Below are 15,474 nucleotides of genomic sequence, written 5' to 3' on the forward strand. Positions count from 1 at the left end.
GGTGGTCTCAAATCTGGATATTGAGCACAGATTATATCTTGAATTACCAGTATCTGGTACTAACTGCACTTATATTTATGGTTTCATTTAATCTCGACAGAAACTATAAGGATATTAAAGTTCCACATGGTAAAGAAACCCCATTCATTGAATAAATATTTACTGAGTGTTTATGAGCCAGGCATTCTAAACTCTGGGGGCTAAAGTGTTGAACGAGAATGATGAGGTCCCTGACCTCAAGGAGCTTATATTCTACAAGAGAGAGACAGAATAAACAAGTAAACAAACAAACAATACCTTTTCAGAATAAGGTAAGTGCTATTGAAGAAATAAGCAGAAAGCTTTGCTAGCAATTTTACTGGGTGGCATGGAGAAGCAGGAGTAGTGGTAAGTGCCTTTTAGACAGGGTCATCATCAAAGGCTTTTGAGGAGGTGACACTTGAACTGAGTCCTAAGGCATGGCAGGGAGCCAGTGAAGAACTGGAGATTGAAGGAGTGTTTCGGGCAGAGTAAATGCAAAGGCTCTGAGGCATAAAAGAGGCTGGAAGTGCTCAGGGAACAGAAAGGGGGCCAGGGTAGCTGGAGTGGAGTTAGTAAGGTTAATTGTAGAAAATGAGGGTCAGAAAGGTGACAGAGACCACTGTGCATAGGATCTTGTGGGGCAGGCCAAGGAGCATGGTTTTGTCCTAAGTCTAACAGTGAGCCTTTGAAAAAAGTATGAAACTAATATGATTTGCCTGTTAAAATGACACCTCTGGAGGCAGAGCTGGGGAGACTAAACTCCTTCTGCCTCATCACACTGAGCATCTTTCACTGAGAGGTAGTACAATCTATGATTGTCCTCAGTCTATGTCTTACTTTTTGTTAAGCCATATAACCTTCAGCTCCATGCCTTGGAGTCTTTGACTATAAAATGGGCTAGATATGTGTTCCTGCCTATCTCAGAGGCCTATTAGTCATATTAATGAGGATATACAGATAGAGAGTTGAAAAGACCGATTAGCACAGTTGCTGCTAACTGTTGTTGCTAACAGGCCTACAACAAGCAAGATCTTAGGTCCTCTGGGCTCTAGTGATCTGACTCTGCACAGACAGAGCTACCAAAAATACCCATGATAAAAACCTCCAAAAAGTTGTTCTATAATGAATCATTCCCTAAAGAGGCAACAAAAGTGAAACTCCAAACCAATACCTAGTGGCTAGCACTGGGCCTGATACTTGGTAAGCTTTCCACTGGTATTAAGAGAATAATGAGATGAGAAAGCTGCACCATGCTTACTAATTACAGACACCCATCCAATATCCTTTGCCTGATCTGCCTTAGTAAAGGAACCTTAATTTCCACGTCTCCTTTGGTGGCCAGGGGACTAAGGATTGACCAATGTGTGCAAGCAGAAGTGGCTGGGTGGAGCTTTACAGAAAGCTCCTTATAAATGGGAGCTGACACTATGGAGAACAGTATGGAGGTTCCTTAAAAAATTAAAAATAAAACTACCATATGACCCACTAATCCCATTACTGGGCATATACCCTGAGAAAACCATAATTCAAAAACAGTCATGTACCACAATGTTCACTGCAGCTCTATTCACAATAGCCAGGACATGGAAGCAACCTAAGTATCCATCGACAAATGAATGGATAAAGAAGATGTGGCACATATATACAGCAGAATATTACTCAGCCATAAAAAGAAACGAAATTGAGTTATTTGTAGTGAGGTGGATGGACCTGGAGTCTCTCATACAGAGTGAAGTAAGTCAGAAAGAGAAAAACAAATACCATATGCTAACACATATATATGGAATCTAAAAAAAAAAAAAGAGGTTATGAAGAACCTAGGGGCAGGACAAGAATAAAGATGCAGATGTAGAGAATGGACTTGAGGACATGGGGAAGAGGAAGGGTAAGCTGGGACGAAGTGAGAGAGTGGCATGGACATATATACACTACCAAATGTAAGAGAGATAGCTAGTGGGAAGCAGCCACGTAGCACAGGGAGATCAGCTCGGTGCTTTGTGACCACCTAGAGGGGTGGGATAGGGAGGGTGGGAGGGAGACGCAAGAGGGAGGAGATATGGGGATATATGAATATGTATAACTGATTCACTTTGTTATAAAGCAGAAACTAACACACCATTTGTAAAGCAATTATACTCCAATAAAGATGTTAAAAAAATAAAAATAAATGGGAGCTGACTCAGCTGGGGGAATTCTTTGCCTTTCCTCCTTCCTCCTTCTTGGAACAAGAACACGATGGCTGGACCTCATGGATGCAAACTTGAGGTCAACCTCGAAGTCAAGCCCTAAGGATGGCTGAGCAGAAAGGATGGCAACCATTATTAAGGAGCTCTTTTACTAGCAGCCAAATGCTGTTCCTAATTTACACATTGATCTTCCTATCGACCGTGGAGAGTGACACATAAAAATCATGTGAAAAACTGCTAACTAGTAGAGATCACTGAGGCCAAGTTTAGAGTCTATGGTCCTCTCTTAAATGTGAGATTCTAAGACTGTGTCAGATTCTCAGTTCTGAGAATCATAATTTCCCAACTTGAAATCAAAGGACCCAGTCAGCTAAATCACAAATCACTTTTTAAAAGTCACCAAGCTTTAGAATAAAAATGATTCAGGTTTTTCCAAGTTGTATTTTTAAATGTTGAATATAGACAATGGCTTTTCATATGTTTGAGTTCTGGAAATCTACAGTGCATATCAAAAACTGCCCATCTATAATATAAAACATCTTCTAAAGCGGCTGGACCACCCTTAGCTTGTGGGGACAGAACTTACTTTCTTTTCATCTCCAGTGAAATTGTATTCCCATTCTCTCTGTGGCTGCAGAGTAAGACTTCCTGGTTTGGGAAAATGCTTGATTCAAGGACGGGAGGTCTCTACCCCATTGCTCTTTGGAGCTACTCTGCCTCTTAACACACATTTTATACTTCTAACTTCTCTTACTAGAACTAGCTTTTTTTCTTGTTTTTGCTCCCTACCTTCCCTCCTCTCATTTTTCTCTAACTTCTTACACTTTTCATTACGTTTTTCATTGTTTTTCTAACATATGCAAAACCACAGAGGTACAACTAGGATTCTGAAAATAGTAACATCATTTGCCAGGTGTCCCAGGACAACTGGGATGAAGGGAGAAGAAAACCCATGAGGTCCTTTTGTGTGAGGTAGCTTATCTGCTGCTGGCAGCACTGGACTGATGCCCACCTGGAGAATTACACATGGACCAGATGTTCATCATGCCTTCACCTTTCATTAGTAGTTTGACAAAATGAAACCAATTTATTTAACAAATTGTTTTTTTTTGTGGGGGTCATTGTCTGTTTTTAAAGCATCTACCATGTACAGGTAACAGTGGGGAGCCTCAGGGAGATACAAAGATGAGGAACTCTCAGTGTCCGCTCTAGGGGAGCACATGGCTTCACTGGGGAAAAAAAGTCAGACACCTTGATTGGTCAAGAATTGCTGAACAAGGACTTCCCTGGTGGCGCAGTGGTTAAGAATCTGCCTGCCCTTGCTGAATGGATACAAAAACAAGACCCATATATATGCTACAAGAGACCCACTTCAGACCTAGGGACACATACAGACTGAAAGTGAGGGGATGGAAAAAGATATTCCATGCAAATGGAAATCAAAAGAAAGCTGGAGTAGCAATACTCATATCAGATAAAATAGACTTTAAAATAAAGAATGTTACAAGAGACAAAGAGAAGACTACATAATGATCAAGGGATCAATCCAAGAAGAAGATATAACAATTATAAATATATATACATCCAACATAGGAGCACCTCAATACATAAGGCAACTGCTAACAGCTATAAAAGAGGAAATCGACAGCAACACAATAATAGTGGGGGACTTTAACACCTCACTTACACCAATGGACAGATCATCCAAAATGAAAATAAATAAGGAAACAGAAGCTTTAAATGACACAAGAGACCAGATAGATTTAATGGATATTTATAGGACATTCCATCCAAAAACAGCAGATTATGCTTTCTTCTCAAGTACACACGGAACATTCTTCAGGATAGATCACATCCTGGATCACAAATGAAGCCTCAGTAAGTTTAAGAAAATTAAAATCATATCGAGCATCTTTTCTGACCACAATGCTATGAGATTAGAAATCAATTACAGGGAAAAAAATGTAAAAAACACAAAACACATGGAGGTTAAACAATACGTTACTAAATAACCAAAAGATCACTGAAGAAATCAAAGAGGAAATCAAAAAATACCTGGAGACAAATGACAATGAAAATACAATGATCCAAAACCTATGCGATGCAGCAAAAGCAGTTCTAAGAGGGAAGTTTATAGCTATACAAGCCTACCTCAAGAAACAAGAAAAATCTCAAATAAACAATCTAACCTTACACCTAAAGAAACTAGAGAAAGAAGAAGAAACAAAACGCAAAGTTAGCAGAAAGAAAGAAATCATAAAGATGAGAACAGAAATAAATGAAATAGAAACAAAGAAAACAATAGCAAAGATCAATAAAGCTAAGAGCTGGTTCTTTGAGAAGATAAACAAAATTTATTAACCATTAGCCAGACTCATCAAGAAAAAGAGGGAGAAGACTCAAATCAATAAAATTAGAAATGAAAAAGAAGTTACAACAGATACGGCAGAAATACAAAGCATCCTAAGAGACTACTACAAGCAACTCTATGCCAATAAAATGGACAACCTGGAAGAAACAGACAAATTCTTAGAAAGGTATAACCTTCCAAGACTGAACCAGGAAGAAACAGAAAATATGAACAGACCAATCACAAGTAATGAAATTGAAACTGTGATTAAAAATCTTCCAACAGAAGCCCAGGACCAGATGGCTTCACAAGTGAATTCTATCAAACATTTAGAGAAGAGCTAACACCCATCCTTCTCAAACTCTTCCAAAAAATTGCAGAGGAAGAAACACTCCCAAACTCATTCTATGAGGCCACCATCACCCTGATACCAAAACCAGACAAAGATACTACAAAAAAAGAAAATGACAGACCAATATCACCGATGAATATAGATGCAAAAATCCTCAACAAAATACTAGCAAACAGAATCCAACAACACATTAAAAGGATCATACACCATGACCAAGTGGGATTTATCCCAGGGATGCAAGGATTCTTCAATATACACAAATCAATCAATGTGATACACCATATTAACAAGCTGAAGAATAAAAACCATATGATCATCTCAATAGATGCAGAAAAAGCTTCTGACAAAATTCAACACCCATTTATGATAAAAAGTCTCCAGAAAGTGGGCATAGAGGGAACCTACCTCAACATAATAAAGGCCATATACGACGAACCCACAGCAAACATCATTCTCAATGGTGGAAAACTGAAAGCATTTTCTCTAAGATCAGGAACGAGACAAGGATGTCCACTCTCGCCACTATTATTCAACATAGTTTTGGAAGCCCTAGCCATGGTAATCAGAGAAGAAAAAGAAATAAAAGGAAGACAGATTGGAAAAGAAGAAGTAAAACTGTCACTGTCTGCAGCTGACATGATACTCTACATAGAGAATCCTAAAGATGCCACCAGAATACTAATAGAGCTAATCAATGAATTTGGTAAAGTTGCAGGATACAAAATTAATGCACAGAAATCTCTTGCATTCTTATACACTAACGACGAAAGATCAGAAAGAGAAATTAAGGAAACAATCTCATTCACCATTGCAACAAAAAGAATAAAATACCTAGGAACAAACCTACCTAAGGAGGTAAAAGACCTGTACTCAGAAAACTGTAAGACACTGATGAAAGAAATTAAAGATGATACCAACAGATGGAGAGATATACCATGTTCTTGGTTTGGAAGAATCAATATTGTGAAAATGACTATACTACCCAAAGCAATCTACAGATTCAATGCAACCCCTATCAAATTACCAATGGCATTTTTTACAGAACTAGAACAAAAAATCTTAAAATTTGCATGGAGACACAGAAGTCCCTGAATAGCCAAAGCTGACTTGAGGGAAAAAAAAGGAGCTGGAGGAATCAGACTCCCTGACTTCAGACTATACTACAAAGCTACAGTAATCAAGACAATCTGGTACTGGCACAAAAACAGAAACACAGATCAATGGAACAAGATAGAAAGCCCAGAGATAAACCCATGCACCTACGGTCAACTTATCTATGACAAAGGAGGCAAGGATATACAATGGAGAAAAGACAGTCTCTTCAAAAGTGGTGCTGGGAAAACTGGACAGCTACATGTAAAAGAATGAAATTAGAACACTCCCTAACACCATACACAAAAATAAGCTCAAAATGGATTAGAGACCTAAATGTAAGACTGGACACTCTAAAACTCTTAGAGGAAAACATAGGAAGAACACTCTTTGACATAAATCACAGCAAGATCTTTTTTGATCCACCTCCTAGAGTAATGGAAACAAAAACCAAAATAAACAAATGGGACCTAATGAAACTTCAAAGCTTTTGCAAAGCAAAGGAAACCATAAACAAGGTGAAAAGACAACCCTCAGAATGGGAGAAAATATTTGCAAACGAATCAGTGGACAAAGGATTAACCTCCATAATATATAAACAGCTCATGCAGCTCAATATTAAAAAAACAAACAACCCAATCCAAAAATGGGCAGAAGACCTAAATAGACATTTCTCCAAAGAAGACATACAGATGGCCAAGAAGCACATGAAAAGCTGCTCAACATTGCTAATTATTAGAGAAATGCAAATCAAAACTACAATGAGGTATCACCTCACACCAGTTAGAATGGGCATCATCAGAAAAGCTACAAACAACAAATGCTGGAGAGGGTGTGGAGAAAGGGAACCCTCTTTCACTGTTGGTGGGAATGTAAATTGATACAGCCACTATGGAGAACAGTGTGGAGGTTCCTTAAAAAACTAAAAATAGAATTACCATATGACCCAGCAATCCCACTACTGGGCATATACCCAGAGAAAACCATAATTCAAAAAGACACATGCACCGCAATGTTCATCGCAACACTGTTTACAATAGCCAGGTCATGGAAGCAACCTAAATGCCCATCGACAGATGAATGGATACAGAAGATGTTGTACATATAAAAAATGGAATATTACTCAGCCATAAAAAGGAATGAAATTGAGTCATTTGTTGAGACGTGGATGAACCCAGAGACTGTTATACAGAATGAAGTAAGTCAGAAAAAGAAAAACAAATATCGTATATTAACGCACATATGTGGAACCTAGAAAAATGGTACAGATGAACTGGTTTGCAGGGCAGAAGTTGAGACACAGATGTAGAGAACAAATGTATGGACACCAAGCGGGGGAAAACCGCGGTGGAGTGGGGATGGTGGTGTGCTGAATTGGGCGATTGGGACTGACATATATACACTGATGTGTATAAAATGGATGACTAATAAGAACCTGCTGTATAAAAAAATAAATTAAAATAATAAAGAAAAAAAGAATCTGCCTGCCAATGCAGGGGACATGGGTTCCAGCCCTGGTCTGGGAAGATTCCACATGACACGGGGCAACTAAGCCCGTGTGCCACAAGTACTGAGCCCGCCTTCCACAACTACTGAAGCCCACGCGCCTAGAGCCCGTGCTCCGCAATAAGAGAAGCCTCTGCAATGAGAAGCCCGCGCACTGCAACGAAGACCCAACACAGCCAAAAATAAATAAATAATTAAATAAATAAAAATTGCTGTATTGTATCATAGTCACACAACAAAATACACACTTTAAAAATTGCATTAAAAAAGAATTGCTGGGCCTCCCTGGTGGCGCAAGTGGTTGAGAGTCCGCCTGCCGATGCGGGGGATACGGGTTCGTGCCCCGGTCTGGGAGGATCCCATATGCCGCGGAGCGGCTGGGCCTGTGAGCCGTGGCCGCTGGGCCTGCGCGTCCGGAGCCTGTGCTCCGCGACGGGAGAGGCCACAACAGTGAGAGGCCCACATACCGCAAAAAGAAAAAAAAAAAAAAAGAATTGCTGAACAGAAAATATGATTTGCTAAAAAGCAGTGCGAGTCATTTACTACGTTAAAATCTAGCAATTCATAAGGCAGTTAAAAACAAATGCAAAACTCACTGGCCCCCTTTAGAGGATGCTATGGAACCAAAAAATGTTAAACAAAGGGAAAGAATTAAGCATGTATCCTTTATCATACCAATTGTAGTTCAGGGCAACCAAATCACTGATGAGGCAAATATTCTCTTTATAGTATTCCAGTAAATAAACAAATGAAGAATTAGAATATCAGCATTCTGCAACTCTTAATGAAAAAGACAACAACTAGGTCACCTGCCTCTGCATTGGAGGATACATACTACTACATATGGGGTGTTCTTGCCCCAAAAGTTCAAATCTGAATTAGATCAAGCCTTTTGGTATAGGGGATAGAGGAATGTTTACATGATATCACGAGGAAACAACCACCAAAATCCAGGCTGGGGAGTACTCCACAAGACAAATGACCCAGGTTTTTCAACAGATAAATTGCAAGGAAAAAAGTAAACCTATAGATTAATAGACACAATTTATGGACCTTACTTGAATACTGATTTGAACAAACCAATGATAATATAAACTTAAAGGGACAATCAAGGGAATTTGAACACTTTAGAAATTTAATGACATTACATAGTTATTGTTAATTTTTAGATGCTATATGGTATATTGTTTCTCTTAACAAAAGAGCCTTTTATTTTAGAGCTACATATTAAAGTATTTATGAATGAATGCTCAGGATTTGCTTCAAAGGAATTTAGTGTTGGTGACAGTGAGGAGAATGGGTAGGGAAAACAGACGAAACAGGATTGGCCCAAAGTTGATCACTGTTGAATCCCCAAAGCACATATCACCAAGCTTCATTAAACTAGTCCAATTTTGCTTGAAATACTCTATAATAAAAAGTGAAAAAAAAGGGGCTTCCCTGGTGGTGCAGTGGGACACGGGTTCGTGACCCGGTCCGGGAAGATCCCACATGCCGCGGAGCGGCTGGGCCCGTGAGCCATGGCCGCTGAGCCTGCGCGTCCAGAGCCTGTGCTCCGCAACAGGAGAGGCCACAACAGCGAGAGGCCCGCGTACCGCAAAAAACAAACAAACAAACAAAAAAAAGTGAAAAAAAAAATAAATCAAGACTCCACCTCTATCCCAAATTTCAGTTTTGAGTAAGACGGAGTAGAGGGAGAGAGCAGTGTTATTCAGAGAGCCCAGAGGAGGCTTCCTCCAGGAGACAGCAGGCATTCTCTCAGCAATGCATGTAGGAAATGCCACAGTCCTAGGCGTAAGAAGGCTCACCCTGTACATGTCTGTCAAGACCAGGAGGCTGGGCCACAGAGCACAGATTTCTGTCATGGGCAACAAGAGCCGACCGAGAAAGGCAAAAAGCGGGGGGTGCTGTCCAGATGGGCAGCCATGAGTCTCTCTCCTGGGTCCATGGAACCATCAGCGTTCTGAACAATGGGAAGACACTGTTTATCGCGAGCATGGTTGAAAGAGGGGACCCTGGGAAGGCTCAGAAACCAGGCAGGTAGCCTTTGCAACATAAAAATGACACTAAAGGAGAACTGACAGAATCTGGTTTCTCGCTGCAAGGATGGGGATGAAAAGAGGCCGGTCAAAGAAGACGGAGAGGGTGGAGAAGGGTCTGGCAGAGAAACGGCAGGTGGGAGGTAGAACTCAGGGAACAGATGTTGGGCCAAGTCTACCTGTTAGTAGAAAGTATGCATGAGGCACTTGTAGTGTTTTCTCTTGCTGCTTATAGTTCAAAGAGGGAGATGGGGAAAATACTTGTTCTTTTGATCTCTATAAATCAAAGTATAAACTCTGTGCCAAAATAATTTAACAGCTGTGCCTTTTTCCTTAAAATTATTAGTTCTAAAAACAGAAAATATAAAAAGTAGAAAAATCTGTGAATCCTACCTTAGAAACCAAACCAAACATTTCTTCTTAAAAAAGCTAACAACAACAACAAAAAACTATACAGGTATATAAATGATATGGAGACTTTTTTTTCCTTTATAACCTAAGTTTCAGAGACCTCAGTTGTAATCTTCAGAAAACTTTGACAACAAAAAACAAAAGGACATTAACTGTAAATGTAGGGAACTTCTGGATACAACAGTCAGCCTAAGGAAAAAAATAAAAACCCAAACAAAAAAAGACATTTACATTTCAGGATAATTTCAACTATACAAACAATGTAACTTCACCATTGCTGCTGATGTAAAATGACAATGACATTATGAACATTGCTAAGTAAAATTTTGCAAATATTTCTTTTAGGGACTTAGGGAGAACTAGATTTTAAAAATGAAGTGTAAAAAAACCCCTAGATTTTCCAATTGAAATTTTTGAAAAGAAAAGATCAGACTCACTTATGACATCCTGATCACTGTCTTAACATTCAGCATGGGGTATCGTGAAACACAGTTGTCTGTATAAAAATTTTATCCTCATAATGAATAACGAAAGAAATAATCAGAGGGCTACAGAGCAAGGACAATGCTTCTGGAAGCTGATGTAGACCTGGAAAATAATTTTGATGTTTGCTAGCATGTACTGAAGGATCACACAAATAATGTGTAAGAGGAGACAAACTAACATAACTCTATGAAAAAAGTTAGCAGCCTGAATTAACTTTACCTGAGACAACCACTTCCCTCCACATAGGCTGTTTGGACCTGGCCTTCACAACATTTTATTTGTCCATTTTTCTTTTCTCTCACATTAGCTGAGTGAAATTATCAACCCCCAAGGCAGCGTCCTCTTGTGATATGTTAGGCTGGTTTATAATAATGAGTCCATGTGTGGACGGGAACAGCGATAGCTGGTTTGCTTATTTGTGCGAAGTTTGAGAAGGCCCCAAGTTGGACCCTGGTGAAGCAGGTCTGCACTGTTTAGACCCACCTTTTTGGATAAAATAGGCGTGTGTCTGAGTAGAGAAATGGGGCTGCACCAGAATTGTGGAATTTCCAGAATTAGGAAAAAGGGCTTCAAAGAATGACAAGATAAGAGGAAATAAGGTTTTCAGGTGGAAACCGATTTAAAAGGGAAAAAAAGACCGAAAAAACAACCCTTTCCAGATGCCCCTTCTGTGCAGAATCAGTTAGCTTTAATATCTCTCAGATAAGTCATCAAAAATAAAATATCTAAATAAATAAAATTTAAAAATCTACAGAATACTCAGAATAAAGTAATTTAGAAAATTTATTGACTCTAGCACTGAGATTTCACCTTAGCTAAGATATTTCTAGTTCTTTTTAAACAGGACTGTTTCTGACAAAAGTAACTCATTCTAAATGACGTCTGTAGAGGTGAAAATTCACCCTGGGGTAAAGCATGCTCCTCCTGCAAGTAATTTACCTTGTGGAACCTTCAGGGCAACTCTTTAATGGCCACTGTCAAAACAACTTCTAAAGCCTACACAAAAGCTAGAAGACACTTATGCCCCTCACCCCATATGCTGTGGTTTAATTTTACTGACAAACTAAACTTTTAAAATGTTTTCCCATTTATATTTGTCCATAGGCATTCCGAAATAATAAGTGTATGCTTAAAGGACAATTATTACTTGTTCCACAGGGAAACCGATATGGCTCTTCTCACCCAATGGGTTGGTTCATCCTTCTTTCCAAGCTGATGCTTCTGAGGTACAGAATATGGGCATGGGCTTGGGACACAGGCCTAACTGATCCATGGGAGAGGCATAAAAATTAAAATAAAATAAAGATAACCCTCTATGTAAACTTTATGCTTCCACTGCAATTACTCCATTTTCACTAACATTTCTAGTGTGAATTATAACCAGAGCAAACAGATCATCGTTCCACATCCCAGTAGATGTCAACAGCCAAATAACCACTTCAAACTAACCACTCTCTCTGTCTGACTGAAGAAGTGGCACATTGCTAAATCCTTATTATTCTGAAGGGAATAGGAACTATGGGTACAGGTGATATTCTAAATTAAATTATGCAGATGTCTGAACATATTTGAGTTCCCAGAGTATGAGCAGTACTTGTTCTAAGATTTCACCACCTCTTCTATAACAGAACATGTTCAACCAACAGTTGAGTTGAAACAGTAACACTTTCTTGGGGAAATTAAAGTTAGCAAACTTTTTAGATGAGAAATCAAATAATGACTCACATCTTATTCTTTTAGGTATGACAAAAAAGATAAAGCTATTTATCAAAATTTATTTTAGCAAAAGTTGTGGCTATCTTTTTACACCTATTTAAAGCAAAAATCAAATCCTGGACAATCTGTAACATCTGAAGTAATGCTCTTTTACATCATGCACAAAATTTTTATTTTGACGTATTCAATTTTAATGAAATTTTAGTAATATATATCAACAGATTTGGGGACAGCTGAGAAGTCAGTATATTTATCACTGAACAAGTTTTAACACGTAAGCATGTATTTGCAAAAAGCAATCTAAGAAATCTTATGAAAAGATCCCATGGAATCCAATATCAAATTAAAACAGCAAGGAATAAAAGGACACCAGAAAAAAAAAAGATATGTTAAATGCTGTTTTTCAATTCACTTACTGTCCAACCAAAATCTTTGTTGCTTCGATGAGAAGAATATATTAAAAAAAAATTCTTGCTAGATCTACTCTATGGGACGGACACACACACACACACACACACACACACACACACACACACACACACACACACACACACACACACACACACACACACACACACACGGCTTCCCAGGACATCAATGGGGCCTCTTTTAGGCCCCTTAAGTGTTAACAGCAAAGGCCTGGCTGGGACCAGGCGCGTCTGGCCCGATTTCAATGCCCTGTCTTCAGAGGACTGCGGTGAGCATGGCCATAAAACTAGGGGACATTACTGAACCTTAGAGTGTCTGATCCTCCCCCCAACAATACACACAACTTTACTCATACAATTAAGGCTGCTAGTTGGCATTCCATTTAACTGTCAAAGTCAGACCGGTGGCAGCCCCGCAGCCACAAAGAGATGCCTTAAATGAGAAGAACATGTTTCTACACCGCATTTGAGAAAGTTTGGCTCCGAGCTATGCACTGATTAATATCAGATCTCCTCCTTCATTCTCTGCTCGACAATCTTGTCACATCTGGCTGACAAATCCTTAGGAGGTTATGCAAAACCAGGCGGCCGGTGGGGCTCGGGGTCTGGCCAGCGGCGCCCGAGGGGCAGCGGGGACCACGCTGCGGCCTCCTCCTCCGCCCTCGGGCACCCCCCACCCCCGTTCCCCTGCCCCGTCGCCAGTCGGCAGCGGGGACCCGCCTGGGCGCTCGGGTGGCGAGGGAGCGCGGCGCCCCCGGGGCCGGGAAGCCGAGTGCGGCCGGGGTTCAACACCCGCGACGCGGGACCGGCCGCCCCGGCGCTTGCAGGCGATGTCGAGTGCGGCGGGGGCACCGCCGCCGGCTCCGCAGCCCGGTCCAGCCCTGTCACCTAAAGGCTGCCCGTCCCCAAGTAGCCAGAGCCCACTGTGTCTGGCTTGGAGGTGGAAACCCTAGAGCCTGACCCCGATTCCCGGGGCTGCCTGAACCAGGGGGGAAACACCCAGCGCTGAACTGTTCCGCGCACCCGGCAGGTCAGCTGTAACCTTTATAAAAACCTGACCTTGCACCCTCGAATCTATCCTGTCCCGGAAGCTTCCTGACCCGACCTGTCTGCGTCTTCATTTGCAGTTTTGTACAAAAGATCTGTAGACAACCCCTCGCCCCCGCCCCGGACAGGAGGCCCCGTCACTGTCCCTCGCCCGGCTCCGCAGTTCTCCGAGTGACCGAAGGCTACCGCACGCTTAAGTCTCCGGAAACAGAATCCAGGTAAAGAAAAAAAAAAAAAGGCCACTTTAAAAATCAGCTGTTTAATTAATTCTGAGGTAAAAGCGGTTGAAACAGTCCCAATGTCCTTGGACCGAAAGCCGAGGTGCTGAGGGGGCGGGAAGAAGTGCGGAAGGCGGCCGCCCAGTCTCTCCCGACCCCGCACTTTCGACGCGCCGGGGCTGCCCCGGGGACGCCGGGGTCCCGCCCCCGCCCGCCAACTCCGGTCGCTCACCCAGAGAGCGTCGGGCGGCTCCGAGACGTCGGGCGGCGAGGGGTCCGGGCGCCCCCACGGGCCCTCCCCGCCGCAGAGACGCTCCCGCACGCCCTGCCTCGGGGAAGGACCGCGCCGCCGCCGCGCGGGTGGCCCTCGGGGAGATGGCCCCTGGCGCACCCCCGAGTACCGAACTGCTCGGGGTCCGAGCGGCGTCCCCGGCCGCCCCGCCCTGCGCGCTGAGGGGGCCCCGCGTCCGGGGAGGGCGCCACGCTTACCTCAGCCATCCTGCGGCCGTTGCAGTGCCGTGGCTACCGACGCGTGTCCCCGGCTTGGGCCACCCCGCGTCCGCCTCGGCTCGGCGGGCGCTGCCGCATCCAAGCTCTGGCCGTCGGGGCCCGCCGCGGAGAAGTGGGCGGCTTCCCGTGCTCCCAGGCCGCGCGACGCGGTGGCCGCCCCCGCCCTCCGGAGCGCCGCGCACCGCGTGTGCCCGCACGCCCGCCCCCTGCGCCCCGGGGGGGGCGCCCCTCCTCCTCTCCCCTCCTCCTCCTCCTCCTGGGCTGCCGAGTCGCCCGAGGCTCGGGCGCTACTGCGCCGCACGGGAAGCCGCCTCCTTCTCCCGCGGCCCACTAACGCGCTAAATCGATGCAGCTGATGCGAGGCCGTGGCCCCCGCAGACAGCGGAGACCTAGCCGGCGGCCGGCGAGGAGGTGTCTGCCCCCGCCGGGCTTGAAGGCACTTGTCGGTAAAGATACAGACGTGTCGGTGTTTGCCTGTCCCGGGGAAGGGCGAAATGCTCTGAAGTTCTCTGGCTCCCATGTCGGGGATGATTCTGCCGCCCTGTCTGCTCCGGGGCGCCCTCGGGTCCCACCGCGGCCAAGAAGAGGGCTGTGCCACCCTCGTCACTAGAAACTTTATTTCCAGAGGAAGTTTGGGGACGTGTCCCAGGATGTGGAGAAAGAAGGGCGCCAGGAAGTTTTATTACGAACTCCAACAGGCATCCCCGCTTCCCTTCTGTGGTATAAGGAGTTAGAGTCTTCAGCTTTACCACTTTCCTGGGACAAGTCTTTGCTCCCTGAGCCTCAATTGCTTCCGTTGTAAAATGGGATTAAGTTTTCACCTCTCTTATTGAGTAGTAAGGACGAAATGTAATCAAATGCCCTGGAAAACCAAACAGGAGCTTGGCCGCCATGAGTAGATGGGGAGGGGGCCTGCCGGGAGAACCGGTTTCCTGTCCTGGGGACAGGGGATGCTTCACCCCTAGGAGCTGACAGAGATAGCCCACAGCTGCTGAAGCAGGACCCAGCTTTTCTTCTGCCCCGCCCTGGGGCAGACACAGAACCTGAGGAGAGTCAGGCCTTCTCTCCCTTTTCAGGTCCCTAAAAGGATTCTCTGAAGGCTGGATTTGGGG

At 43.3% G+C, this 15,474-nt stretch overlaps 1 protein-coding gene across 1 annotated transcript in view; it reads right to left on the minus strand.

The window, feature by feature from the left end:
- BNC1 (basonuclin zinc finger protein 1) overlaps positions 1-13,053 on the minus strand; it is a 30,175-nt gene extending 17,122 nt beyond the window's left edge. The window contains exon 1 of the mRNA XM_060095351.1: positions 12,976-13,053. Coding sequence (XP_059951334.1) covers positions 12,976-13,053 — 78 coding nt within the window. The remainder of the gene's footprint in view (positions 1-12,975) is intronic.
- Between the last annotated feature and the right edge of the window lie 2,421 nt (positions 13,054-15,474).

Source organism: Mesoplodon densirostris, chromosome 4 (assembly GCF_025265405.1).
Source record: "Mesoplodon densirostris isolate mMesDen1 chromosome 4, mMesDen1 primary haplotype, whole genome shotgun sequence".
Taxonomy (NCBI): Eukaryota; Metazoa; Chordata; class Mammalia; order Artiodactyla; family Ziphiidae; genus Mesoplodon; species Mesoplodon densirostris.